General features: G+C 54.0%; 6 protein-coding genes across 6 annotated transcripts; 4 read left to right on the forward strand and 2 right to left on the reverse strand.

The window, feature by feature from the left end:
- Positions 1 to 4,052: 4,052 nt before the first annotated feature.
- Positions 4,053 to 5,600, forward strand: MRS44_003520 (uncharacterized protein; the record flags this gene model as incomplete). Its single annotated transcript, XM_046270597.1, has 1 exon — positions 4,053 to 5,600. One exon carries the CDS (start codon positions 4,053 to 4,055, stop codon positions 5,598 to 5,600), a length of 1,548 nt encoding a protein of 515 aa, XP_046137639.1.
- Positions 5,601 to 8,757: 3,157 nt separating this feature from the next.
- MRS44_003521 (uncharacterized protein) lies at positions 8,758 to 11,503 on the forward strand (the record flags this gene model as incomplete). Its single annotated transcript, XM_046275394.2, has 3 exons — positions 8,758 to 8,886; positions 8,935 to 9,303; positions 9,356 to 11,503. The coding sequence occupies 3 exons, from the start codon at positions 8,758 to 8,760 to the stop codon at positions 11,501 to 11,503; spliced, it is 2,646 nt and encodes an 881-aa protein (XP_046137640.2).
- Positions 11,504 to 12,168: 665 nt separating this feature from the next.
- On the forward strand, positions 12,169 to 13,402 carry MRS44_003522 (uncharacterized protein; the record flags this gene model as incomplete). Its single annotated transcript, XM_046270565.2, has 2 exons — positions 12,169 to 12,552; positions 12,659 to 13,402. The coding sequence occupies 2 exons, from the start codon at positions 12,169 to 12,171 to the stop codon at positions 13,400 to 13,402; spliced, it is 1,128 nt and encodes a 375-aa protein (XP_046137641.2).
- An 81-nt stretch (positions 13,403 to 13,483) lies between these two features.
- Positions 13,484 to 14,261, reverse strand: MRS44_003523 (uncharacterized protein; the record flags this gene model as incomplete). Its single annotated transcript, XM_046268498.2, has 2 exons — positions 13,484 to 14,197; positions 14,250 to 14,261. The coding sequence occupies 2 exons, from the start codon at positions 14,259 to 14,261 to the stop codon at positions 13,484 to 13,486; spliced, it is 726 nt and encodes a 241-aa protein (XP_046137642.2).
- A 607-nt stretch (positions 14,262 to 14,868) lies between these two features.
- Positions 14,869 to 15,264, forward strand: MRS44_003524 (uncharacterized protein; the record flags this gene model as incomplete). The annotated part of the gene is made up of 1 exon (XM_046275395.2): positions 14,869 to 15,264. The coding sequence occupies one exon, from the start codon at positions 14,869 to 14,871 to the stop codon at positions 15,262 to 15,264; it is 396 nt and encodes a 131-aa protein (XP_046137643.2).
- A 1,156-nt stretch (positions 15,265 to 16,420) lies between these two features.
- On the reverse strand, positions 16,421 to 23,479 carry MRS44_003525 (uncharacterized protein; the record flags this gene model as incomplete). Its single annotated transcript, XM_046280835.2, has 4 exons — positions 16,421 to 17,958; positions 18,007 to 22,856; positions 22,909 to 23,174; positions 23,285 to 23,479. The coding sequence occupies 4 exons, from the start codon at positions 23,477 to 23,479 to the stop codon at positions 16,421 to 16,423; spliced, it is 6,849 nt and encodes a 2,282-aa protein (XP_046137644.2).
- Between the last annotated feature and the right edge of the window lie 372 nt (positions 23,480 to 23,851).

Below are 23,851 nucleotides of genomic sequence, written 5' to 3' on the forward strand. Positions count from 1 at the left end.
TGTGTGTGCGCGTGTCTCCTCTACATGAAGCCAGCAACACTGCCCATGTCCCAGCAGCCCCCTTGCGTCCTTGGTCGTCCGCAGTCCCTAACGTAGTCTTGAACGTGGGACCTGAACCGACATGTGTGGACCACTTAACCCCGGCTGTCAGCCGCGGACGCTCGGGCTGGCTGACCTTGGCCCTCTTTCTCCAGGCCTCTGGGTCGCGCCATGGGCGATTCTAGCTAGCGAAGGCCTTAGCGGATGCAAGACAGAGATTCCATGGCTCCTAACTGACGTCGATGCGGCGGATGGGACGGGGGGAGACAAGGAAAACGAGGAACGAAAGCGAGAGACAAGAAGAAGGGAAGTACGTACAGTTTCTCTCTTCTCTCCCCCTAGCCTCAAAGGGGAGCAACGGGATCCTACACTCACACCCCCGGCCAAAACTGCCTGATAATCAAGCAACGGTCCGCTCCCATTTGCCCGAGACCTCTGGGAAGCCAGGAATGCCGCGAGTTGAAGAGAAGCTGGCAGGTCCTGAATGGGCTTCTGGCCCTGTGGCGCCACGCGTTATTCCTGTCGCGGGCTAGGCTGGGTCATTGTTCGTGGCCCATGGAGCGGAGCCCCCGTTCCCTTTGTCATGGGATGGAGCCAAGCTCAATGGATCGAGCTTGTTGCTGCTGCCTTCCCCGAGCGTGGGACCTTGAAGGGTCTGCAGGATTTGTACGTACATTTCCCACCTTCCTCAGCCCTGTGTAAGTGCTTGTGCTTCTCAAACAATGGATCCATGGTGTGTCTTGGTGGTGAGCATTGTCTGGTCCCCCCCCGTTTAGAGAGCCCAGACCATGAAAGAGTGCTTTGGAGGACCCAAAGAAACTAGCATGATCGGCCGAGACAGCAGCTGTTAGACGTGGGGGGGAGTGACAGAGTCCCTCCCGTCTTGAGGCGCCGCTACTCTCTCTGTCACATCTCATCCAGTCAGGATCACACCAGCGCACGCAGACGGACGCGTCTGCGCAGTCCAAAGCCGCGGTTCCCGCACTAAGGCAAATAAGGGCACATGTAGGGCTTGGAAACGTACGGACTGGGGGCGAGACGTAGTAGTGATTTGTATGTCCCCCCCTCTTCTCTGGCAATCTCGACGATGTCTCCCCCCAGTCTCTGATGGCAGGCTCATGCATGTCGTCCTGCAATCGGATTCTCCTCCCATCAGACCTCGATGTCTGTCACTGCGAACAGTCCCTGTCCTTGAGAGTCCTCGTCAGCGTTCCTTCCTTCTGCTCATTAAACAAGCGAGTCACATGATACCCGTTTACCAATCCCACGGGCCCAGTTATCCGAACCTCCTCCAACTCCTCCATGGTCCCACGGGTTCCAGCACGCCGATGCTGCTTCTTTTCCAGGCTCCAAAAGAGGCATACAATCGCCGGCTACTTCTCTGCTCGGTGGCGCGGGAATTCGGGCCCAAAAGTCGCATGGTTAATCCATCGCCCAGCCGGGCCAGCCCTGATGCGGACAGCTGAGAAGGGATAGCACGGCAAGGCCTATTCAGTACATTTCTCTCGGGCACCTCTCGGTCGGGCCAGGGTCTAAGTTGGCGATGAGCTGACTGCTGCCCAACAAGCTGGATAATCAGATCAAGACCTTACTGCGGCCAACCTGAAGCAGCAGGGAACATCGAGAAGTTCCCGCAGTAATCCCTCCCTCTTCCGGTCTGCCGCCACCCTCGGTTAACTCAAACGACGTTTCATGCTGAGGAAACTACAGCACGCTGCCAGAAGATTCCACTACACAGATTCGAGACGATGCCAAGCATATATCCCCGTCGATAAGTTCGGGATACAATCCGCAATGGCCTGGCGTTGCGTGGCTGGGTGAGCCGCAAGCAGGAGTTGCTTTTGAGAGACAAAAATATGCGGCTCCAAACTCGTGTCTCCGTTGGAAGCCTGTCGACGACATTCCGTGTAACCAACCCGCCCCCTTCCGCCGAGTCGTCAGCCAACGGTTTTCTGCACCACATGTACGGCCCGCGTCTGCAAAGGAGGGCCTCTCGACTTTGCCTGCCTGTTGTCTCTTGGTTTTATTGGACAGAGAACTTCTTTCGACGAGGGAACACCCCCGTGGTTAGTTGATTAAACCGGGCCGAAAGTGATCCTTGAAGGAGTTGAGCACATTTACAGCACAGGAATGGAATTTTCTCGACTTGACGAAGCAGGCTCCGGTAGGACGATGTAGCAAATCCTGACGCCTCCTTGGAGGTAGTTGAAGGTTGGTTTTGCAAACTCGCTTGCGAAAGTGCTCTGGTACTTCGTCGATCACTTTCCAAGCCCCGACGCCATCATACACTCCTGACTCGAGGAGACATCGATCGATGCCTTCTTGCCCATCAACTAAGACAAGGCTCTGTGTCGTCACGGTCACGTCGTGTGGATCTCCAAGGCTTGGCGTGAATATGACCCTCATATCAAACCTATCGGGAAATGCATGCCAACCAGACTGACCGACAAGCCCGGTCTGATCCGACCGCTTCTGGGGTCGAATCTAAGACAGGCCGAACGAATCGAGTGTCTGCCGGTCAAGCTCTGCCGTTGCATGCTTCAGAACAATCGACATGTCGACCCCGATGCTTTTCCAAACTGATGGTATATCCCCATGATGGAACCTCGATGAGCCCGCTCACGAAGCGGCATGACAAGGAAGAACCTCTTCTCGATAACAAGACGATCAGCAGTTTCAGAAACAGTTGCCGGCGAGCGAAAAACTTGATTTTAGGCTGATCTTGATCTTTAGTGACGTTGGTTGGGGATAGTTCGGAACCCCCATCTTTTGTGTGCCGCCACAGTGACCACACCAACAGCCTTGCAGAGTTGCAATTCACAGACAACGCCCTCCCCCTCGCCGACGATGACGAAATCAAACAAGATAATTGCGGGTAGGGCCGTCGGGAGATGGAGATTGTTTGTCGACGTCTCCGGACACTCGAAGCCCCCAGAGTCCTAAATCGGATCGCGATGTAGGCCTCACACGGCCCTTTTCAGACGGGCCGGCTCGGGTTCGACTACGGTCAGCAACTGCGGCAGAAGTCTGATAGGTTCGATGGTGACTCCGGACAAGTCCGTTGGTCCGGGGGAACCCACGTTCTGTATAGCGCAAGGATCGGCGGTGGCCTTGAGCAAGTGTTGCAGCAGCAATCTCGACGTGCGGATACAAGGGTCAAGAGATTTAATAAAGACGAAGGAAGACCCTCTGGATGAAACCAGAACAAAGCTCGACCAGACGAATCTGCGCCGTGGGTGGGCATCTTCCCTGTCTTGGCTCTTGATGCATCTATACCACGTACCCCTCGAGGCCATTCTTCATCCCGAGCAGCCCGTCACCTGAAGGAGACACATGTTTGATTTGTGAGGCCCGACCAGGCCATGCAGGATACTCTCTTTGACGCCTTCGACTGACCCAGCGTCGTCCGGAGGCATCCCCAGTCTTCCCGTGGGGGATTTCCGTCTTGTTACATCACTTGCAGTGTCTTTTTGTCCTTCTCCATCTCTTTTTTGCCTGCCGGCCAATATCTCGGAGGAACCAACAACGGGTTTTAGCCATGCGAGTCGAGACCATTCCACTCGGGCGCCGTGCTTAGACTTGCCCGTTTGCGACCGTGCCCGCGTCATTGTTTCAAGCTTGGTCTGAAACACGGGATGCGAGAGTATTTGCGCATGCCAGACTCTGAGAGACGATTTAGATGGTCTAGATCCGTTATTGGAAGATTATAAAAGCAAGATTAGCTGCCCTTTTTGAAGTTGTACCCGTTGTCTTTTCTTGCGTTGCAACGGCCAAGATAATGTCGCTTACCCTAGACATCATGCCCGAAATAGGCAGTTCGACGCCATCGAGCTCCACAAAGAACCTCGCCCTTTCAACAACATTCCAACCTCGACGCGTTGTGATACTCGGTGATTTCTCTGGCATTGGCGAGGCATGCACGCATCATAGACTTCGTCGCGATAGATCAAATGCCTTTTGCCCTTTCGGATAGCCTTCACAGCTCGTAAAGCAGCCTCATCAACCGTTCAACCATGGCAGCTGCTCCGCGCCGCTCCCAGAGCCCCTTCCGGGATGCCTCGGAGACGACCCCTCTCCTCGGCGACGGCCTGGAAGTTGACACCGAGGCCTCCACTCTCATTGGCACCGCGACTCCCACCGTCCGCTCCGGCGCCGGTACCCCCGGACCCGGCGACGATGCCCCCCCGGAGGTCAAGCCGGGAAAGCCGCTGCCGAAACTTCAGATCTTCCTCCTCTGCTACGCCCGGATGACGGAGCCCATCGCTTTCTTCTGCATCTTTCCCTTCATCGCCGAGATGGTCCAGCGGAATGGAAACCTACCCAAGTCTGACGTGGGCTTCTACAGCGGCCTCATCGAGTCTTTGTTCTCGGCAACCCAGATGCTGGTGCTCATCAGCTGGGGCCGTCTCGCTGACCGCATCGGCCGCAAACCCATCCTCGTCTTGACCCTCGTCGGCACAGCCGTTGGTCCAGCGCTCTTTGGCATGGCAAAGACTCTTCCGCAGATGATTCTCTTCCGGTGTTTGGCGGGTGTCTTTTCAGGATCCAGTCTTGTTATCCGGACCATGATCTCGGAGCATAGCACCCCCGAGACGCAGGCTCGTGCCTTTAGCTGGTTTGCTTTTGCTGGGAACTTGGGACTCTTTATTGGGCCCATCATTGGCGGTGCTCTGGCGAATCCGGCCACCCAGTATCCCGGAAGCTTTGGACGCAACAAGTTCTTTCTCGAGTATCCCTACGCTCTTCCAGGCTTTGTCACTGGTGTCATCAGCGCCACGAGTGCTCTCACAAGTGCCCTTTTCCTCAAGGAGACCCTCAAGAAACAAGGCACGGACGAGCTATCTCATCGAGAAATCACATCCTCCAAACCTCCTCTATCAACATGGGAACTCCTCAAAGCTCCCAGCGTCGGCATTGTCCTCTGGGTCTACAGCCACGCCATGTTCCTCGCCTTTGCCTTTACGGCCATCATGCCGGTTGTGCTCTACACGCCCATCGACTTAGGCGGCGTGGGATTCGACTCTGTCAAGATCTCCATGTACATGGCCGTCCAGGGAGCGGCCCAAGCCATGTGGCTGGTCTTGGCGTTTCCCATGCTGCAGCACCGTTTCGGCACCAAGGGTGTTATGAAGATGTGTGGATTTGCGTACCCCTTTTTCTTTGCTGGGTATATCCTTCTCAACACGTTGCTTCGGGCAGATACGCATCTTACGACGGTTCTGTTCTGGACTTTTGGAGCCGTTGTTGCCATTATCGGACCTGGCGTCTCGATGGCGTTTACAGGCGTGCAGCTTGCTCTCAACGACGCTGCCCCTGACTCTCACGTCTTGGGAACTTTGAACGCCTTGGCCTTGACCCTGTCTAGTGGTATTCGGTCTATTGTGCCAGGTGCCGCTACGGCAATTTATGCTGTTGGAGTTCGAGGTCAGATTCTTTGGGGTCACCTTGCGTGGTTTATTCTGGTTCCCCTTGCCGCGGCGTTTGCTGTTGCCTGCGAGTATCTACCCGAGGGTCGACGGCCAACAAAGGACGACGATGAGAACGAAGAAAACGAAGCTTGATCTTCTTGAGCTGCTTTGGAGTTGATATTCAACAGAGCGCGTGGTTGGGATTGGCGAACTTTATACGTTGTGGTGGAAGGGGTGCTGCTGACCAGAGTGCTGCCCCTTTTTACAGAGATGTGATGAAAAAGAGTGAATCGATGCTGGAAGCCACCTCGAGTGAGGTTATATATCTTGGGTAGGTCTACTGGATCAAATATCAGGTGAGCTCTTTTGGTTGAGCGTCTTTAAAAAGGGCGGAGAGTCAGGCGGAAATACATGGACTGTACAACTTTGGGCATTTAAGAAACGGGCAGGAAAAGGCTCCAAGAAGTTCTTGTTTATGCCGCAGTTTGCTTTTATACTCCAACGGCGCGGGGATGCTTGTGAATTCTAAACTGGTTGTGTATGTACAAAGAATGATGTTGGTGGCGATGGTCTCGGCAAACTAACTTTTCTCACGGATAGAATACAGGGGTTTTTAGATCAACTGATATTCAACTATAAACACATCTAGTATGCTTTCTGACCGACGTCCAACTTGTAAATACTATTCCATGTTTTATCATCCCGACTCGTTTTCACGTCTCGGTGTTTGTGACCTGAGAGACGAATGTGGGAGGTTCAAAACATCTCCGCACCAAAGCAGCCTGCCTTGTCTCTTTTTCAGGTACTTAGGGCTTCAAACTAACTTGTTGAGAGCTACAGTAGTGTTTGAAGGCTCCCGCCAGGTCAATACCGTATGGAAGCCATCCGGATAACAAAGGCTACGCCAGGACGCCCCCGGCTTCTTGTGATGTGGAAAAGAAACAACATGGTCCTCACCGCTGTTCCTCCTAGGAATGACAGACAGCGGTTTCCTATCTAAAGGTTAGACGAATACAGACTTTGTAGATCCGGAAATTCACTGACCCGGAGCGCGCAAGGAATGTCTTGGTCATATCTTTGCTCATGGGCATTGATCGTTGTTCTGGAAAGCTGTGGCCTAGAGAGCCTCTTTATTTTTCATCTTGACTGTCTACCTACTAGATTTCTAGTTTATTATAATGGTGTGTTTTGCCTCACTTGTTAACACCCCGGAAAGCATGCCTCAGTTCCTTCAAATAGCAATTCTGCTCAACATAGGTGCGCCCTATAGCCCGTGTAGATCATTATAACCCGCCTCCCTCCGCCTGCAGCGATTCCCTGAAGATAACGACAAGGCTGTTCCAAGCCCATGCAAGCCAGGACAGTCGAGGTAGAAGACATACCTACCTGCCGCCTAATGGGTCATCGTGCTCCTGCGTTTCCCCAACCTCTGCCAGCTCCAACCGGGTGACGGTGTCGCCCTGCACGACCGCACCGACAGGGACGAGCAGCTGCAGCGCCTTTGTTCGGTAGTTACACAAGGCACGAATGAATGCTGTTTTCCGCATCAGTCGTCCTGACTTGCACTGCGTCTGGGGTAACACGCTTCCATTCTGCCTAGAGCGACGAGAAGCTCCCACCGACAGTCCAAAGCGAAAGATGCAGAGAGTCGCTCCCAATCCCGGTTCGAGAAACATGCCAAGATCTCGCCGTTGGTTTTTTTTTAAGGCTATGGCATGGTCCATATACTGTCTGCGCACCTAGTTGCACATGGCTGGAGGACGAGTTGTCAAATGCTCAACAGTATCTCTTCATAGTGTCCTCTAATAGTAATCTCCAAAAATAGAGATCTGATCCTGGTAAGGCTTCTTGAAGTCTCTTCTAAAAATTATTTGACCCTTGTGCTGGGACATAAACCTGCGTCAATTACCTGGGTAGTTGAATGAGGGTAAAATGCCTAAGTCACGATTCTCCTATGGGAAAGCTATAATGGATCATCTACCCCATGTTTGCTGAAACCTAGCGATAACAAATAACCCCTGCAAGAGGATTAAGGAAGCTGCGTCACAGGTACACAGCCGCCGTTGTCGGATGTCGGAGTCGGAATAAGGCTCAACGGCCAAACCGAGGCCGTTGTCGCACCACATCTCAGGCACTCACCACGGGCAACGACATGTTAGGACAAGGTGAAGCGTGGGTTTACCTTGTATTCTTTAAAGAAAGATGAATGATCCAAAGGCAAGGCAAGCATGCGTTGTGCAAATGAATGGAGAACCAACTGTTGCTGCGTGTCGTCTCGCCAACGTCGGGTCCCAACCAATCAGGAAGCGACTTCTAAAAATTGCTCTGCTGGTGAACGAACGAGTCGTGGGGCCAACAACCTACGTGTACAAACTCGTGCATAGCGTCCCGGCGGTTGCTGGATACGAGGCTCAGCTTGGTGCAACACGGGAGTTTGTGCAGGCTTCGTGCATGGCTAGTTTTTAACACAACAGCCACTGGATTTTGAGCCTCTTGAAGGTTTGTTTCTATAACTGTTTGCATGGCGTGGGATGGTCAGGTCATGGTATCCTTGCTGCTACTGCGTCATGGCTGCTACTGTCTCCTGTCGATCGTGGGGCAAAAAAGTTCTGACAGAGATTGGGATGCAGGGGAACATTGTCACAAAGAGCCAATTCTCTTGAAGCTACAGTTGAAACTCGGAATTAACGAAAAAATGCATCGACTATCGGGTCCCCGCCTCGCCGTGGTTACTCAACATGGACACCCAAGCTTCACCGAAGGATTCTCGTTGATTGAGGCACTGTAATTGAAACGCTGGGATCCCAACCGCTGATAATTCCGCCTCAACGCGCAATCACCTCATGCGGCTCTCCTCCTTTTTCTCCAGCAACCGGCGATGAGTTGGTTGTGGTCCCCCTCTGTCGTCATGGCTCTCCCGCCAAGACCCTTTCACATGGGGCCACTGGGTCTCGACATCCGGTGTCAACTTGAGGATCCTGTCTATATACAGGGCGTTTCAAAGCTCGCTTCCATGCAGAGAAGCCGGTCTCCCGGAGCCACTGGAGAATAACCCCCCTGCAATCTCGTTCGTGTTGGCAACCAAGGACCCAAGGCGCTTGACGATGTCCACTCTCCTGCATGGGAGATATCCACGCCTCAGCTGGGGTGGTCGCCCTAAACCCCGGCGTCGTCGATGGCGACGGGGACCTTGATCATGGGTCCCGACAGATGATCGTATATAGCCTCCGTCCGGCAGGTCTACCCGCTGTCCGTTTCTTCCCATCTCGTATCTTCCCATCGTGATTGCGGGGAGGCCTGATTCTTGATCATGCGCTTGTATTCGCTCGTATGGCTCTTTGCCGCGGCGGCGAGTGCGGTCGACATCAAGCACATTGGCAATAAAAAGACGTCTTCTCGACTGCCGGGCGCCTACATCTTTGAGTTTGAGGATGATAATGTATGTTGATCGAGTTGAGCTCAAGTTCCCATCGCTGACAAGATCCAGGACTGTTCAGACTTTTACGCCAAGGCTTCCAAACATGGAACGATGCGGATGCAGTACGATTACAAGCTCTTCAAGGGCGCTTCGATTCAGTTCAACGATGTTGATCATGCGGAGGACCTGGCTGTCATGATGACCAAGATGCCGGCCGTCAAGCGGAGCTGGCCGGTCAAGATGATTAGCCTACCGACACCAGAGGTTCATTGGCAGGGCACACCGGGCAAGGACTACTCAGCTATCCAACGGAGAGACTTGAATGGAAGGGATGCGAAGAACGACACCTTTTCGCCGCATATCATGACTCAGGTTGACAAGCTGCGAGCTGAGGGAGCTACGGGCAAGGGTATCAAGGTTGCCCTCGTCGACAGTGGTGTAAGTTACTGCTAACAACTTAGTGGTTTCGGTCAACTGACTGGTGATATAGGTTGACTACACACATCCTGCCCTTGGAGGATGCTTTGGCCCAGGTTGTCTCGTCTCCTTCGGAACTGACCTCGTCGGCGACACTTACAATGGCAAGAACGCAGCAACTCCAGATGACGACCCGCAAGACTGCGAAGGACACGGAACTCACACTGCCGGAACCCTCGCGGCGCAGGCCAACTCGATGGGCTTCACAGGAGCCGCCCCGGGTGTCACCATCGGCGCGTACCGGGCATTTGGTTGCAAGGGAGAGTCTGGCAACGACATTCTCATCGCCGCTTTCAACCGGGCTTTTGAAGACGGTGCGGATATCATCTCGGCGTCCATTGGAGGGCCTGCTGGTTGGTCCGAGGACCCGTGGGCTGTGGCCGTCTCTCGAATTGTCGACCAAGGAGTGCCGTGTATCTTGTCAGCTGGCAACGCTGGTGAAGCTGGTCTGTTTTACGCGAATACTGCTGGCAACGGAAAGCATGTTACAGCTGTTGCTTCCTTTGACAACACTAAATCACTAGCCCTGTTCAACGTCTCGCACTATACCGTCAACGACGGCCCGAAACACGAGTTTGGATCTTTGGCTGGGGCACCGGATGCTTGGAAGGGCGTCAAGCTGCCGCTATGGGCTCTCAACTACAACACCACCGTCGCTGACGACGCCTGTAATCCGTTACCGGCGAACACACCTGATCTCAGCAAGTACATTGCGCTCATCAGACGGGGCACGTGCACATTTGAAGTAAAGGCTACTAACTTGGCCAAGTTTGGAGCCCAGTATATGATGATCTACAGTAACCTGGAGAGACTGATGCCTTATGACGTCTCCATGGTTGCCGGCATTAAAGCTGCGGCTATAGTCTCACCCTCGCAGGGTGTGGAGTGGATGAAGCATCTCAGCAAGGGAGAAAAGGTTGTGCTGGAAATGTCGGACGGCAGCGATGGAAACGTCATGCTCCAAGAGACCGTCAACAACATTACAGCTGGTGCTGTCAGCGCTTTTACATCTTGGGGTCCGACGTGGGAGATGGACGTCAAGCCACAGTTTGGTGCCCCCGGAGGTGAGATCCTCTCTACTTACCCCAGAGATCAGGGTAGTTTCGCCGTCTTGTCTGGTACTTCTATGGCGACTCCCCTTTTGGCAGGCATCGTGGCCCTCATCGCCGAGGTCAGAGGAACACTGGACCCCATCTTCATCGAGAACCTCCTTTCCGCCACCTCGAAGCCGCAGCTCTTCAACGACGGAAAAGCCTTTTACAGATTTTTAGCTCCTGTTCCTCAGCAAGGTGGCGGCATCGTGCAGGCTCACGACGCTGCCCACTCCAAGATTCTTCTGAGCCCCTCGAGTCTGTCCTTCAACGACACGGATCACTTTGTCGAGTCTCTCAACTTTACCCTCAAGAACACTGGTCGCGAGGAGGTCGAGTTTCAGATTTCGCATGTTCCTGCGGTTACAATGTATACTCTTGCAAAGGGCTACATGTATCCGGATGGGTTTCCCAATGACTCTGCCAACGAGCAGGCCAGCGTCAGGTTCAGCGAGTCCAAGGTGTCTATCTCTCCAGGAGAGAGCGTCGTTGTTGAGGTACTTCCCACTCCACCCCAAGGCGTCGATGCGAAGCGTCTACCTGTTTGGTCTGGCTACGTCGCCATAAACGGTACAGACGGAAGCGCACTCTCCATCCCTTACCAAGGCCTCACCGGTTCCCTACACGACTCCCCAGTCCTCGGCCCCAACGACACCTGGATCACATCATCAACCGACGAAAACTTTTTCCCGGCAAAGGCAAACAAGACGTGGATTCTCCCCAAGCCCGGAACAGCCAACAACCAAACGGACGAGCTCCCGGAGATCGTCTGGTTCCTGGCCCTTGGCACAGCAAAGCTGCACGGCGACATCATCCCCGTGACGACGGAAAAGTCGTCCTCGACCGGAAAAGCCAGGATCATCGGCGAGCCCGTCAACTTTCCCCTTCTGTGGAACCCCATGGGTCGCAACTCGCAGCCCTTTACTGGAGAGCTAGCGGGAGGTGGCTTCGCGCCTGCGGGGATGTACGTGGTTCGGTACAGGGCGTTGAGAATATTTGGAAATGAGGAGGACGAAGGAGATTGGGACGAATCGTACTCGCCGCCGTTTGCGATACAGTATGCGCAATGATGTGGTTGTAGAATAAAAGAAATGGTTACAGGTTTATGTATTGGATGACGAGGGTTAGAAGCTTGGAAACATATTGGGATAATGAAGCATAGAATAGTTTTAGATGTAGACGTCAGCCAAGAGAGCTAGACATGAGTTTATAGTTAAAGAACAGTTAAAGAACAATTGATCCAACAAACTCGATATTCTCGTAACAAAAGTTGGTTTGCCAGGCTCCAAGCTGCTGCCAAGCTCTGTGCCCTGACCACGGCGGTTGTTGGGTTCTCATCGAAGCAGAGGCTTAGAATTGGCATACCACGAAGGAGTACCCAAGATCATGTATGCTCATCAATATTCTTGAAAATTTAATACAATAGCAGTGCTAGAGCAAGAGCGATTCCAGGCCCGTCATGGACGAGACCCTTTGGTCATGACCTCCGGACCCACCCCGGAGGACGGACTCTGTCATGCCCCTTTTCTGATTGGCCAGTAGCTCCGATGGTAGGTGCACATGCTACGGCGGTCGAAGACGGGAGAATTTGACAAGAGATTAATCCAAGTACATAAAGAAGGGATCTTTCTGTTTCATCTTGAGAGTTCAATGAATCAATATTGATCCTTGTTGGCAATAGAAATACCATCTTGTGCAATCGACAATCCTCCAAAGACCTTCAGCCTCTCCCAAAATGTCCCCAGAAACACCACCACCAACGAAACAAGAACCTTCACCCATGCACGATCTCGAGAACAACTCTACACAATCCAAAAAGAATGCCTCGGCCTTCAAGTCCCTCGGCTGGCTCGACCGCTTCCTCGCCCTCTGGATCCTCCTCGCCATGGCCGTGGGCATCATCCTAGGCAACTTTGTGCCCTCGACAGGTCCGGCACTGGAAAAGGGCAAGTTTGTCGGCGTCTCGGTGCCCATAGCTGTAGGCCTCCTCGTCATGATGTATCCTATCCTTTGCAAGGTGCGGTACGAGTGTCTTCATGAGATCTTTGCCCAGCGCGATATCTGGAGGCAGATGCTCTTCAGTATAGTCATCAACTGGATCGTTGCGCCTTTCCTCATGGTATGTTCCTTCCCTCGCACCCATCGTCAAGTAGTATGGCGCCTCCAAAAAGGGCATCAACACAATGGACAAGAATCTGGGTCCGTACTTGTGCTGACTTGAACAGCTCGGTCTGGCATGGGCATTTCTTCCAGATAAACCCGAACTCCGCATCGGTCTCATCCTCGTGGGCCTAGCAAGGTGCATTGCCATGGTTCTGATCTGGAACGGCCTCGCGGGCGGTGACAGCGAATACTGCGCCATCCTCGTGGCCATCAACTCGATCCTCCAGATGGCGCTTTACGCCCCCATGGCCATATTCTTCATCAGCATTATCAGCGGAGAAGAGGGCGCGCTCGAAGTATCCTACTCGACCGTTGCCACGAGTGTAGCCGTGTTCTTGGGGATTCCCCTTGGCGCTGCTGTTATAACCCGCTTCTCGCTTCGAGCGATGCTCGGTTCGGATTGGTATGAGCGGGTATTCCTGCGCATCGTCTCGCCGTGGTCCCTCATCGGACTTTTATACACGATCCTCATCCTCTTCGCCTCGCAGGGTCACCAAGTAGTCCACCAAATTGTATCCGTCATCCGCGTCGCAGCCCCCCTAATCGTCTACTTCATCGTCATCTTCTTCGCAACGCTGCTCGTGGCGCGGAAATGGGGCTTTGGATACCCGCTCTCGACGACGCAGAGCTTCACGGCTGCGAGCAACAACTTTGAGCTCGCGATAGCAGTGGCCATCGCCACCTATGGACCGGGGAGTGATCAGGCGCTCGCGGCGACTGTAGGACCGCTGATTGAAGTCCCGGTGTTGTTGGGGTTGGTGTATCTTCTTCGGTGGGTTTCGGATAGATGGACCTGGAGGACTTGAGGGTGTGTGATGGGGGTTTTTAATGGAGTCTTGAGGTTGGAGGGAAAGGGGTTAACCATAGAGTAATAGAATTGGCGAGCATCAAGTCATCTCATCCATGAGGTCTAGAAGATCTGTATTCCGGACCAAGCAATCATCGTTGTTGGAACAGCCGAGAGCAACTCGTGCCTGAGAGATATCTGAATTTCCTCGAATCTGAGCCAGAATGGTGGCAGCCTCCATGCAGTGGATCTTGTCCATCGGCTTTGGTTTTGAAGTCTCGTGAGATTCGGGTTGTGGTTGGGAGCAACAGCTGAGCGTGGGTGTGTCTGTCTCTTGCTTGCAGGGTTGTGGGGAGGGTGCTGCTGGCGTAGGTGTTGCGGAAGAGCGTGCCTTGAGCTGTCTTTGAGAAGAACATGGAGCACGGTCAGGATTCATGACGCCGTTTGAGCCACATCCGCTAGGCTGTGAGCAAGCTACTGGTCTCGGGGCAATATTCACTGGCGACGCAGCACAAGGTGAATTCGACGCAGGGGTACACGCCATAGATGCGCCAGACGACACTCCCGCCCTCACAGCCTCGAGATGAGCCTCAACCTCATCCGCGGCAACCCCTTTCGAGGCGAGCAGACTCCTCAGGGCGGCATTCTCACCAGCGACGGCCCTCGCTACGCGCTGCATCTCAAGAGTAGCCTGTCCATCGCGGGTCTCGTACTCACGAACCCGACGTTGCAGGTCCTCGAGGAGTTCACGCTGTCGCGCACGGGAACGACGCTGGTTCTCGCGGTTGAGAGCGAGGGATTCGGGGGTTCGGTTCTGAAGACCAGTCAGTGGTGCTAATTGATCCCGACAAGGGTCGTGTTCATACCTTTCGTGGCATCGGTTACAAGATCAAGCATGTATTATACCAAAATCAAACAGGCAAACAGATTGTTTAAGAGGAATCGATGAGATCACAAATCACGACGAGATTACGTGGCTCTAGACTCTCGTCGACGGGCTACAAACGAGAGAAGCCTTGTCCAGCAAATTTTAGTTCCCACCAGCCATGAAAAGAATTGACAAGCCTCCACTCTGACAAGCCATTTCGGACATGTAACTCAACACTCTTCTCTTATACACAGCATCCGTATTATACAGTCTCTAGAAGGAGGATTTATAGCCGTATTATAATACTCTAAATAATATTATAGATCTTATCTACCCCCATATCTCAGCAAATCCCCAAAATCTGATTTCAAAGCCCCTCCACTTTTTTCCCCTTCCCCAGTCCATGCCCACTGAACCCCCCCGGCTGCAAGTTTCTCAATTAGGTAATCTCTCGGCCTCCAAATTCCGGCACATGGGAACTCTTTTCCCCATCGTCATTAACTTCTCTTTTCTTCTTCCCCCGCCGCCAATTGATCCGTCGCACAACATCAAAGTCCAATTAAGTTGCCTCTAATCAATCAATTGCCATGATTTGCAACGCCTGTCGTCGCGCCGCGATGCGCACACGCCTTCCTATGCGATCCCTCCTCCGAGCTCCCACAGTCTCTCGCTCAACAACGCCTTTCTCTATCCGTCAACCCGCTCGTCTCCTCTCAACGTCTCTCCCCCGACGATCCTCCCCAGCTCTCGAGGAAGAACCCGATCTTCCTTCAATGACACCCGCCGAATCTGCCATTGCCGAAATTCTCGCAGAGAAACTCTCCCCGAGCGAGCTGCTCGTCCAGGACGTGTCTGGTGGCTGTGGAAGCATGTACGCCATCGATATCACATCCGCCGCCTTCAAGGGCCAGACAATCCTCAAGCAGCAACGTATGGTGAATGCTGCTTTGGGTGATCTCGTCAAGGGCTGGCATGGCGTGCAGATTCGGACAAAGGTTCCCCAAGATGCGTAACGAAACAAAGATTCAAGAGCAAACTGAGACGACGACGTTCATGAGCTAGACGGCATAAAACACACACTTTGAGAAAATCAAGGAAGGGGTAAGGGACGAGAACGGCTATTGTACAATTACGACAACTGGAAAAAAAAAAAACTAGGCGTCAAGTCTTGAAATTGAGGAGATAAGGCAGTTGCGAATTCAGCGAATAGGTTATCGATGGCTTTGCCCTGGGTCATTCGTATTCTTTTTCACTGAACCCGCAACTGCCTTATCTCCTCAGTTTCAAGACTTGACGCCTCGTTTTGGGAGGACGGAAACTGGGAACTCAGGAGGCCACCGTCACTATACCATTGGGACATTGGAGACGGGTCTGTTATTTACGACATTGTATTACCAAAGACGGCCAAGGGTCGAGGCGCACATATTCGGTGGCCAGATTAGAAAAATCTCATCTTTTACATTCAACCAAGGAGATTGGCCAACAGCCCATGAGCGAAGCCCGCTCCAGCAAGTGCGTTAGAGGGGACAATACGACATTGACTTCGGATCCTCGGTGACAACGGTCTGAGGCCTCTTCCGAGGGAGTTCGAGGTTGTGAAGCTAGGTTCTCTTAATCTCCAAGACAACGAGAGCACATTCATGTCAAGTTCGACATTGAAGAGTAGGTGAATCTATCACTACTTAGTCTTGGACGTGAGGATGAGGCATGAACAGCGTGAGAAGTGTTATTAGGTGTTGGCATAACATTCAAGGAAATTGATAAGAGACATTATTGCCTCAAAACAATTTGTCCTACTTTAAGGCCATTCTATCAAGGTACCTGGTCATAACTTCACTACTGCCTAAGTAGAGCATGACGGATATGGAGTCAATTGGACACTGGATGTAGCACATCTACTCCCTCCTGAGTAGCAGCACATTCACTTTAATCACCTCACATCAACGAGTCAATTAGTCATGGTAAAGAAATATTGATATTGAACATGTCTTGTAAATCCAATGCCTTACGCCTCATACACATCCCACCACTTCTCTATCCTCCATCATTTCTAATGTCTTGACGACGTGACGTAAAACCATAAGCAGCGTAAATCGCCTCTAAAAACACACATTAGGAGATTCCTCCGAATCGAATGTCCTCTTATCTTCCTCCTCTACTTCTAACCCTCTACTGCTGGAGGTACTTGAGAATCTGCTCCCGCTCCTCAACGGGCATGACCCTCAGCACCTCACGAACACCAGTCCAGCCGGCCTTGGCGTGGCCTCGGACAACGCTGGCAACCTCGGCAGCCAGCACCTCAGACTTGAGAGAATCAACCTTCTCACCAATAGTCTTGCGCTCAGTCTCATACCACTCAGTCACGGCCTGGTCGTCCTTCTCCCAGTCGACAATGCCCGACCAGCTGCGGAGAAGGTGCAGGTACTTGGCACGCGTCTCGGCGTTCTTAGCAGCAGTCTGGCTGTGCGAAGTGCTGATGATGGTCGAGGTCATGCGGCGGATGATGTACTCCTCGTTGAGACGGCGGCGAAGACGCCAGTAGAAGTAGCGACGAGCGTTGGTCCACTCAAGAGAGTCTCGGATAACACCCTTGGCCTTCATGCGGCCAGCACGGTCGTGCAGGTCGGCGAACTGAACGGCGATCTGGGCGTACACGGGCAGCAGCTGCTTCTCGCGGATGGCCATCTTCTTCTTAATCTCGTCGGTCTCCTCGGCAGACAGGCTCAGGTCCTCAAGCTGCTTCTTGAGGCCGGCATACTCAGGATCCATGCGTTCCATGGTCTTGACCTGCTTGTCCTTGCGGTACTTGATACCAATGATACCCTCGGGCTCAAGGACACCACCACGGGCCTCGACATCGGCGTACATCTCCATAGCCGTGGGGTTGATGGTAGGGTCGACGACGACCCAAGATCCACCACGGAGCTCACCGAAGGGAGGAATGTAGATGAAGATGGGCTGCTCGTACTTGACGAGGGCGTCGACGATGAAGGATCCATACTTGAGCACCTCGTTGTACATGTCTCGCTGACCACCAGAGAAACCACGCCAGTTGGCAAGGATCATCAGGGGCAGCTGCTCACCGTTGTTGAAGTCGTTGATGGCCTGGGCAGTCTTGAAGGCAGAGTTGGGGTACCACACACCACCGGCCTCGTTGCTGACCTGCTCGATAGAGTCAGGGTTAGCAGGGTCGGCAGGAGTAATGTTCTCAACCGAACGAGTCTCGACAGCGATGACACCCATGGGGATACCACCAAGACGAGCACGACCGACAACAACAGTCTTGGCCCAGCCACCGAGAGCCTCGACGAACGAGTCCTTGTCGAACAGACCGGACTCGAAACCGTCCTCACCCTCGCGACCACCAATCATCCACCGGACATCATAGGGCTGCTTCTGGGGAGGGAAGTAGGTGATGTCACGGTCCCAGTCGTCCACGCTAGGGCTGACGGGCACGGGGCTGTTGCGCTTCTCGGGAACGAACGACATCCACTCAACGATCTTGGAGACACCAGCAAAGTCGTCGTTAGCGGTCATGTGGGAGACACCGTTGCGGTACATGATCTGAGTGCCACCGAGCTGCAGGTTAGAGGTGTACACCTCACGACCAAGCAGGTTGTTCAGGGCAGGGGCACCAGTCAGGATGATGGGCTGGCCCTCAATCTGGACAGCACGCTGACCGAGACGGACGAGGTAAGCACCAATACCTATTGAATATTAGAGAAGCACTTTCGTTAATGGACAAATCAACTTACCAACTGATCGGCAGGTCACCAGGGTCACGGTGAAGATGTCGTTGTAGGCTCGGCTGGTGGCACCGGCAATAAGACCGGATCCCCTCAGACACTCAACACCAAGACCCTCCTCCTTACCAATGATGGTGACAATCTTGTGTCGCTTCTCACCATCCTCAGAGACCTCCTCGGTGATGACGTCCTTCTCGAAGCGGGTCTTGGTCTCCTCGTCAAGGTAGAGGTATCGGAAGCCGCCCTGCTGGTTGTTGGCATCGTTCCAAGCAACCTTGAAGTGGCCCATGAGCTCATCCGCAAGACCAAGGCGAGCACCAGAGTTGGCAGACAGGTAGATACGGGGAATACCCAGCTTGCGAGCAAGCTCAGTGCACTTGTAGAAGAAGTCATCTTCCTTGGGACCGAAAGAACCAATCTTGTAGGTAATATCGTTGGCAATGACGATGAATCGTCGGCCGTTGGGGTACTCAGGGGTGCGGGCCCTGAAGATCCAACCAACCATACCACAAGTGTTGGTACCAGGTTCACGGTTCACCTCGTCAAGGTTGTCCTTGTCATCAAGCACGAGCTCAGTGAAGCTGATGCAGTCACCAGTCTTGGGCTGCTGAGAGGCCAGGCTGGGCTGAAGCTTGACGGCCTTGGTCCAGGTGTTCTGAATAGCCTGTCGGAACAGCTCAGGGAAGTCGTAGACGTACTGAGTGCCCATGAGGTGAGCCTTGTATCGCTTAGGCTGGAGCCAGTTCTTGGTGGCATAGGGAGTAGAGACGGGCAGCAGATGCATGGGTCCCTTCTCGTGGGTACCGCCAATGCTGTGGAAGACCCACTCGCCCTTCTCCGACTTGCGCTCGGCGTACATGTCGACGTCGACGACATAGCCAGAGGTGTTGGTGATGACAACACGGAGAGGGTAAGGAGTTCCGGTCTGGGGATCAGTGCAAATGATGCGGATCTCGACCTGAGCGATACGGAGGCGCCAAGCTCGGATACCGAATCGGTCCAGGAAGCCCTGCAGAGACTCCTCAACCTCCTTGGGCTGGAGCTGGAACACGGGGGTGAAGTTGATGAAGACCTGGTTCAGATCGGAGTTGTTGTTGCCGATAATCTCCAGGGCATCAAAGATGTCGTTGACGACACGGTCAGCCTCAGAGATGAGATACTCAGCAGTGGGGATCTCATCCCGAAGACGACCAGGACGGATGACAGCACGAGTAAAGTATCGCTTGTCAGTGTCCACAGCCTTGCCAACACCCTCGTACACGTGGATACTCTTGTTCTCAGTGAAAACAGGCTTGATGTGGAACTTGGCCAGACGAGCAAGCTCAAGCTGGAAAGCAAGAGCGGGCTCGCTGTGACGAATGCTGTCATCTTCCTTGTACTCGGGTCCTCGGAAAGTGTAGTATCCGGGGTAGGAGCCATCGCTGTGACCGCAGATGAAAGTCAGACGACGGACAGCTCGAGCGAGGAGCTCATCCTTGTACTGCTCAACGATAGGCAGGATGCGCTCAAGAGTCTCACGGTCATCGCGGCTCTCAGAATCGCGGATAGCGACGTTGATAACAGCGGACAGCTCCTCCACCTCCTGCTTAGCCTGGACGGGCTTGCGCTTACCACTCAGGTCAGGGATAAGACCGGGGGTGTGCTTCTTCCTCTGCCTCTGCTCAGTAGCAAGAGTCTCAAGAGCCTTGCCGATAAGATCCTCAGCATCGTCGATGTACTTGCAAGGAACAATGACACCCTTGCGAGTAGGCTCATCCTCCCACTTGTGGGTGAGGTAGGACATATCGCTGATCGAGTGAATTCGCTTAAAATTGAACTCGCCTCCGCTGGGGGTAGCAGGGGTAGAGGGAGCAGCAGACTGCAGAGGTAGACCGAACTCGGACTGGCCAAGCTTGCGGAGCTGGAAGTCCCAAGAGACAAATAGGGGAGCATCAGACTCGTCCTGATGGTACTCGATCGACTTGAGGATGTAGGCACGGTACGCACGGCGAACGTAGACCTCAAGAGAAGCCAGAGACACCCAGGGGTCATCGTGAGCAAAGAACATGGTCAAGACGTCGAAGACAGTGTACTTGGAGTCAACGACCTCCTTGATGATGTCCAGGCTAGGCTCTCGGTGGTCCCAGCCAGTCTCACCGTATCGGGACTCGATAACGGAGGTGCGCAGGATGTGCTCCAGCTGGGCGGTTCTCTCCTCAAGGGAAGGGAGAGAGCACTGGATCATGATCTCACGAGCCTTGAGGGAGACCTTGGAGGTGGGGCGCGAGGACTGGAGCTCAGTGAGCATGCGGAGAGTGTCGCGAAGGTTCTTGGCAATGTTGCCAGCCTTGGGCTTGTTGGGGCGGTACTCCTCAAGAATGGCCAGGATGAAGGAGCTCTTGGCGCTCACACGGCTGTGAGACAGGACAGTGTGAACAACCTTCATGATGTCGTCCTTGTGCTGGTCACGGAGCTTAAGAACAACAGCATCCTCCTGAGGCTGGTTCATGAAGAGGTTCTCAACCTCCCAGTACTGCTCGAGAAGACCCTTGATGACGGAAAGCTCACGGTTCTTCTGGCCCTCAGAGTACATGTCGATGACCTCAGTAAGGGGAGCGAGGGTGGTCTTGAGCAAGTCGGCATCGGCAGGAGCGACGTTGTCCTCGAGGAACCGGTGGAAAGCCTTGCCAAGGGACTTGGCAGGGAACTCGGCGTGTCGGGACTTGGCGCGGTCGACGATCTGAGTGAACTGAGCATCGAGCTTCTGGGGCATGCGAGCGTGGAGGGCCGAGAACTGAGCGTTCCACTCGCTGTAGGGCAGCTCAGGGTCTCGGAGAACCTCAATGAGCTCCTTGAGGGTAGGCAGCATAATGACAGAGTTGTCGTAGCCGAGAAGGATGTTGTTGAGGATGTTGTAGAGGACGGAGAAGCGCTGAGCAGGCTTGGAACCAATGACAACAGGCTCGCCGTAGGCAGGGAGCTTGTCAACGAAAGCCTGAGCCTGCTTCACGCGAGTAGGGTCATCCAAGGCAAGGATACCAAGGATGTCACCAGCCTCGAGAGTGGCTCCAGGCTGCTTGATGAGCTGGACAATACCATCCTCCTGAGCAACGAGGGGCATGTACATCTTCATGACCTCGACCTCAGCATAGGTCTGACCAGCTCGGACGTGGGAACCGTTCTCGACAGTGTACTTGACGAGCTTACCAGGGCTAGGAGAGCGAAGCTGGGTAGGGTCGTTCTCCTGCTCCAACAGGCAGGTCTTGTTGTCGACGGACAGACGGGTAGCACCAACTTCCTCCTTCCAGTAGACGTTGTGGCTTCGTCCATCGAGCAGGATAAGGAGACCACCGTCGCTCAGAGCACGGACACCAACCGAGCACTTGGAGCCGTTGATGAAGAGATGGTAGCTGTCAGAGCTGGCACGGGTGGCGGTGAACTTGTATCGGAAACCCTCGTAGATGAAGTCGATGGTGAAGACCGTCTTCAGGATATCCTTGGAGGGAACCTGACCCTTCTCGAGGCCAGCGCGATACTCGGCCATGCAGGCCTCACTGGCAATGTGAGCCTTGGTGATGGCACCGCAGACAACGGCGAGCATGGTCTCAGGTCGCTCAGCGGTAAGACGCTTGGAGATGAGCTCATCCAGCCAACCAGTGGAGATGGTGTTCTCCTCGAAGGCCTCGGTCTCGAGAAGCTTGACAAGGTACTCAATGGTGGTTCGGAAATCACCACGAATGCTCAGCTCCTTGAGGGCCATGACCATGTGCTTCCGCGAAGCAGAACGGTTCTCGCCATAAGCGAAAATGTGACCGAACTGAGAGTCCGAGAAACTGTGAATACCACCCTGCGAACCGACGGAGAAGTAACCCCAGACGTTGGAGCTACTCCTGAAGTTGAGCTCGTGCATGACACCGTTGGAAGGCTTGAAACCCTCACCGGGATCCTCAGAGGTGATTCGGCAAGCGGTAGTGTGGCCCTTTGGCTGGGGTCGTCGCTGGCTCAGAGCAGTGCCTTCGTTCTTGAACTCGAAGTCAATCTCGCTCGACGTCTTGGGGTCGACGCCGTACAGGAGTCGAATATCGCGGATGCGGTGAAGGGGAAGACCCATAGCAATCTGCAGCTGAGCAGCAGGCAGATCGACACCACTGACCATCTCAGTGGTAGGATGCTCGACCTGGAGACGGGGGTTGAGCTCCAGGAAGTAGAACTTGTCGTCGGCGTGAGAGTAGAGGTACTCGACGGTACCGGCGGAGACATAACCGACGAGCTTACCGAGACGGACAGCGGCCGCCTCCATGGCCTTGAACGTGTCGGGCTTCGCAATGGTGACGGGAGCCTCCTCAATAATCTTCTGGTGACGTCGCTGAACGGAGCAATCTCGGCCGAAGAGGGAGATGTTGTTGCCGTACTGATCAGCGAGCAGCTGGACTTCGAGATGTCGGGCGTTGCCGGCAAGCTTCATGATGAAGATGGGAGAGCCAGGAATTTCACTGGCGGCGGCCTTGTAGAGAGCCTCGAAACCGTCCTCACCTGTAGCCTTTCGGATACCCTTACCACCACCACCCTCGGAAGCCTTGATCATGACGGGGAAGCCAATCTCCTTGGCCTTCTCCAGACCCTCCTCCCACGAGGTCACACATCCCTTGGCGTAGATGTCGTCGGCAACGGTGACAATGCCCTTGTCGTCGACAGCGACGTCGCTGACACCAGTTCCCGACCAGGGAATGCAAGGCACTTCGGCGTGTTGTGCTACGATTGTGGAGGAGATCTTGTCGCCTAGTGATCGCATGGCGGAGCCGGGGGGACCGATAAAGACGATCTTCTTTGGGGAGGCGGCCAGCGACTCTGGCAGCTTGGGGTTCTCGGAGGCGTGGCCCCTGAGTTGGTCAGTATCTCGTGTACACAGGATCGCAGCCAGCAAAGACTCACCATCCAGCCCAGACGGCATGGACGTTCATGCGCTCAGCAATATCCACAATCAACTCGACGTTGGCATAGTTGTGGTTGTTGGTGCCGCCAGGAACCTCGACGTAGTGGTCGGCCATTCGAATGTACTCTGCGTTGGCCTGCAGATCTTCGGGGGTGGCCATCACAGTGAAGTGAATGGCTCGCTCGTCGCCGAATGTCTCGTAGGCCCATTTTCGGACTGATCGGATCTCCTTGACGGCGGCGATACCGTTGTTCGCAATGAGGACCTGTACCACGCGAGCAAGCTCTGGTCAGCTCAACAATTCTACCACGGGGAATTTGGCGGGGTCGAGATGCCGCTATGGGAACCTCGAAACTCGCAAAAGGGGCTTCTCACGTTGGTAATAACGGTGTGACCGCCGTTCTGGACAACAAAGTCCTTGACCTTGCTGGGGGCCGCATTCTCTACTCGGTTTCCGCCGATGAAGTGGTCTGCGATATTGAACTTCTCTGCATACGACGCCTTGCCATTGACGTAGGGCACCGACCGCCCATTGGCACCCTCGTGGGCACCAGCTGAGATCTCAGTCATGGCTGCTGCGTTGTGTGTATGTGAAAGAGAAGGAGGAGGAGGAGAAAGAAAGAATCGCGGGCGGAGGAGATTATAGATTTGTTGGAAAAAAGAGGTTTCCAGGAGGAAGAATTGATGAGCTTTGGTTCGCTGTCTTTGCTCAGGGCGTCATGAACCGGCAAGTCAGGCGGGTGCGCGCAGGGCAGGCACGGCAGGGGTAGCTCCGACCCAGAAAAAAAACAAAGACCTTCTCTGTTGTTGGGAAGGCTCAGTGGAAAGCGTCCCGGTAGGTGGGAGCGGTTGGTATACGCGCTAAAAAATAATACAAGATGGCGAAGGGGGATTAAAATGAGGTGGATAGGATAGGATGGATGGGAGAGAAGACTTTGTATA

This window comes from Fusarium solani (genome assembly GCF_023522795.1).
Source record: "Fusarium solani strain SB1 chromosome Unknown bctg00000001, whole genome shotgun sequence".
Lineage (NCBI taxonomy): Eukaryota > Fungi > Ascomycota > Sordariomycetes > Hypocreales > Nectriaceae > Fusarium > Fusarium solani.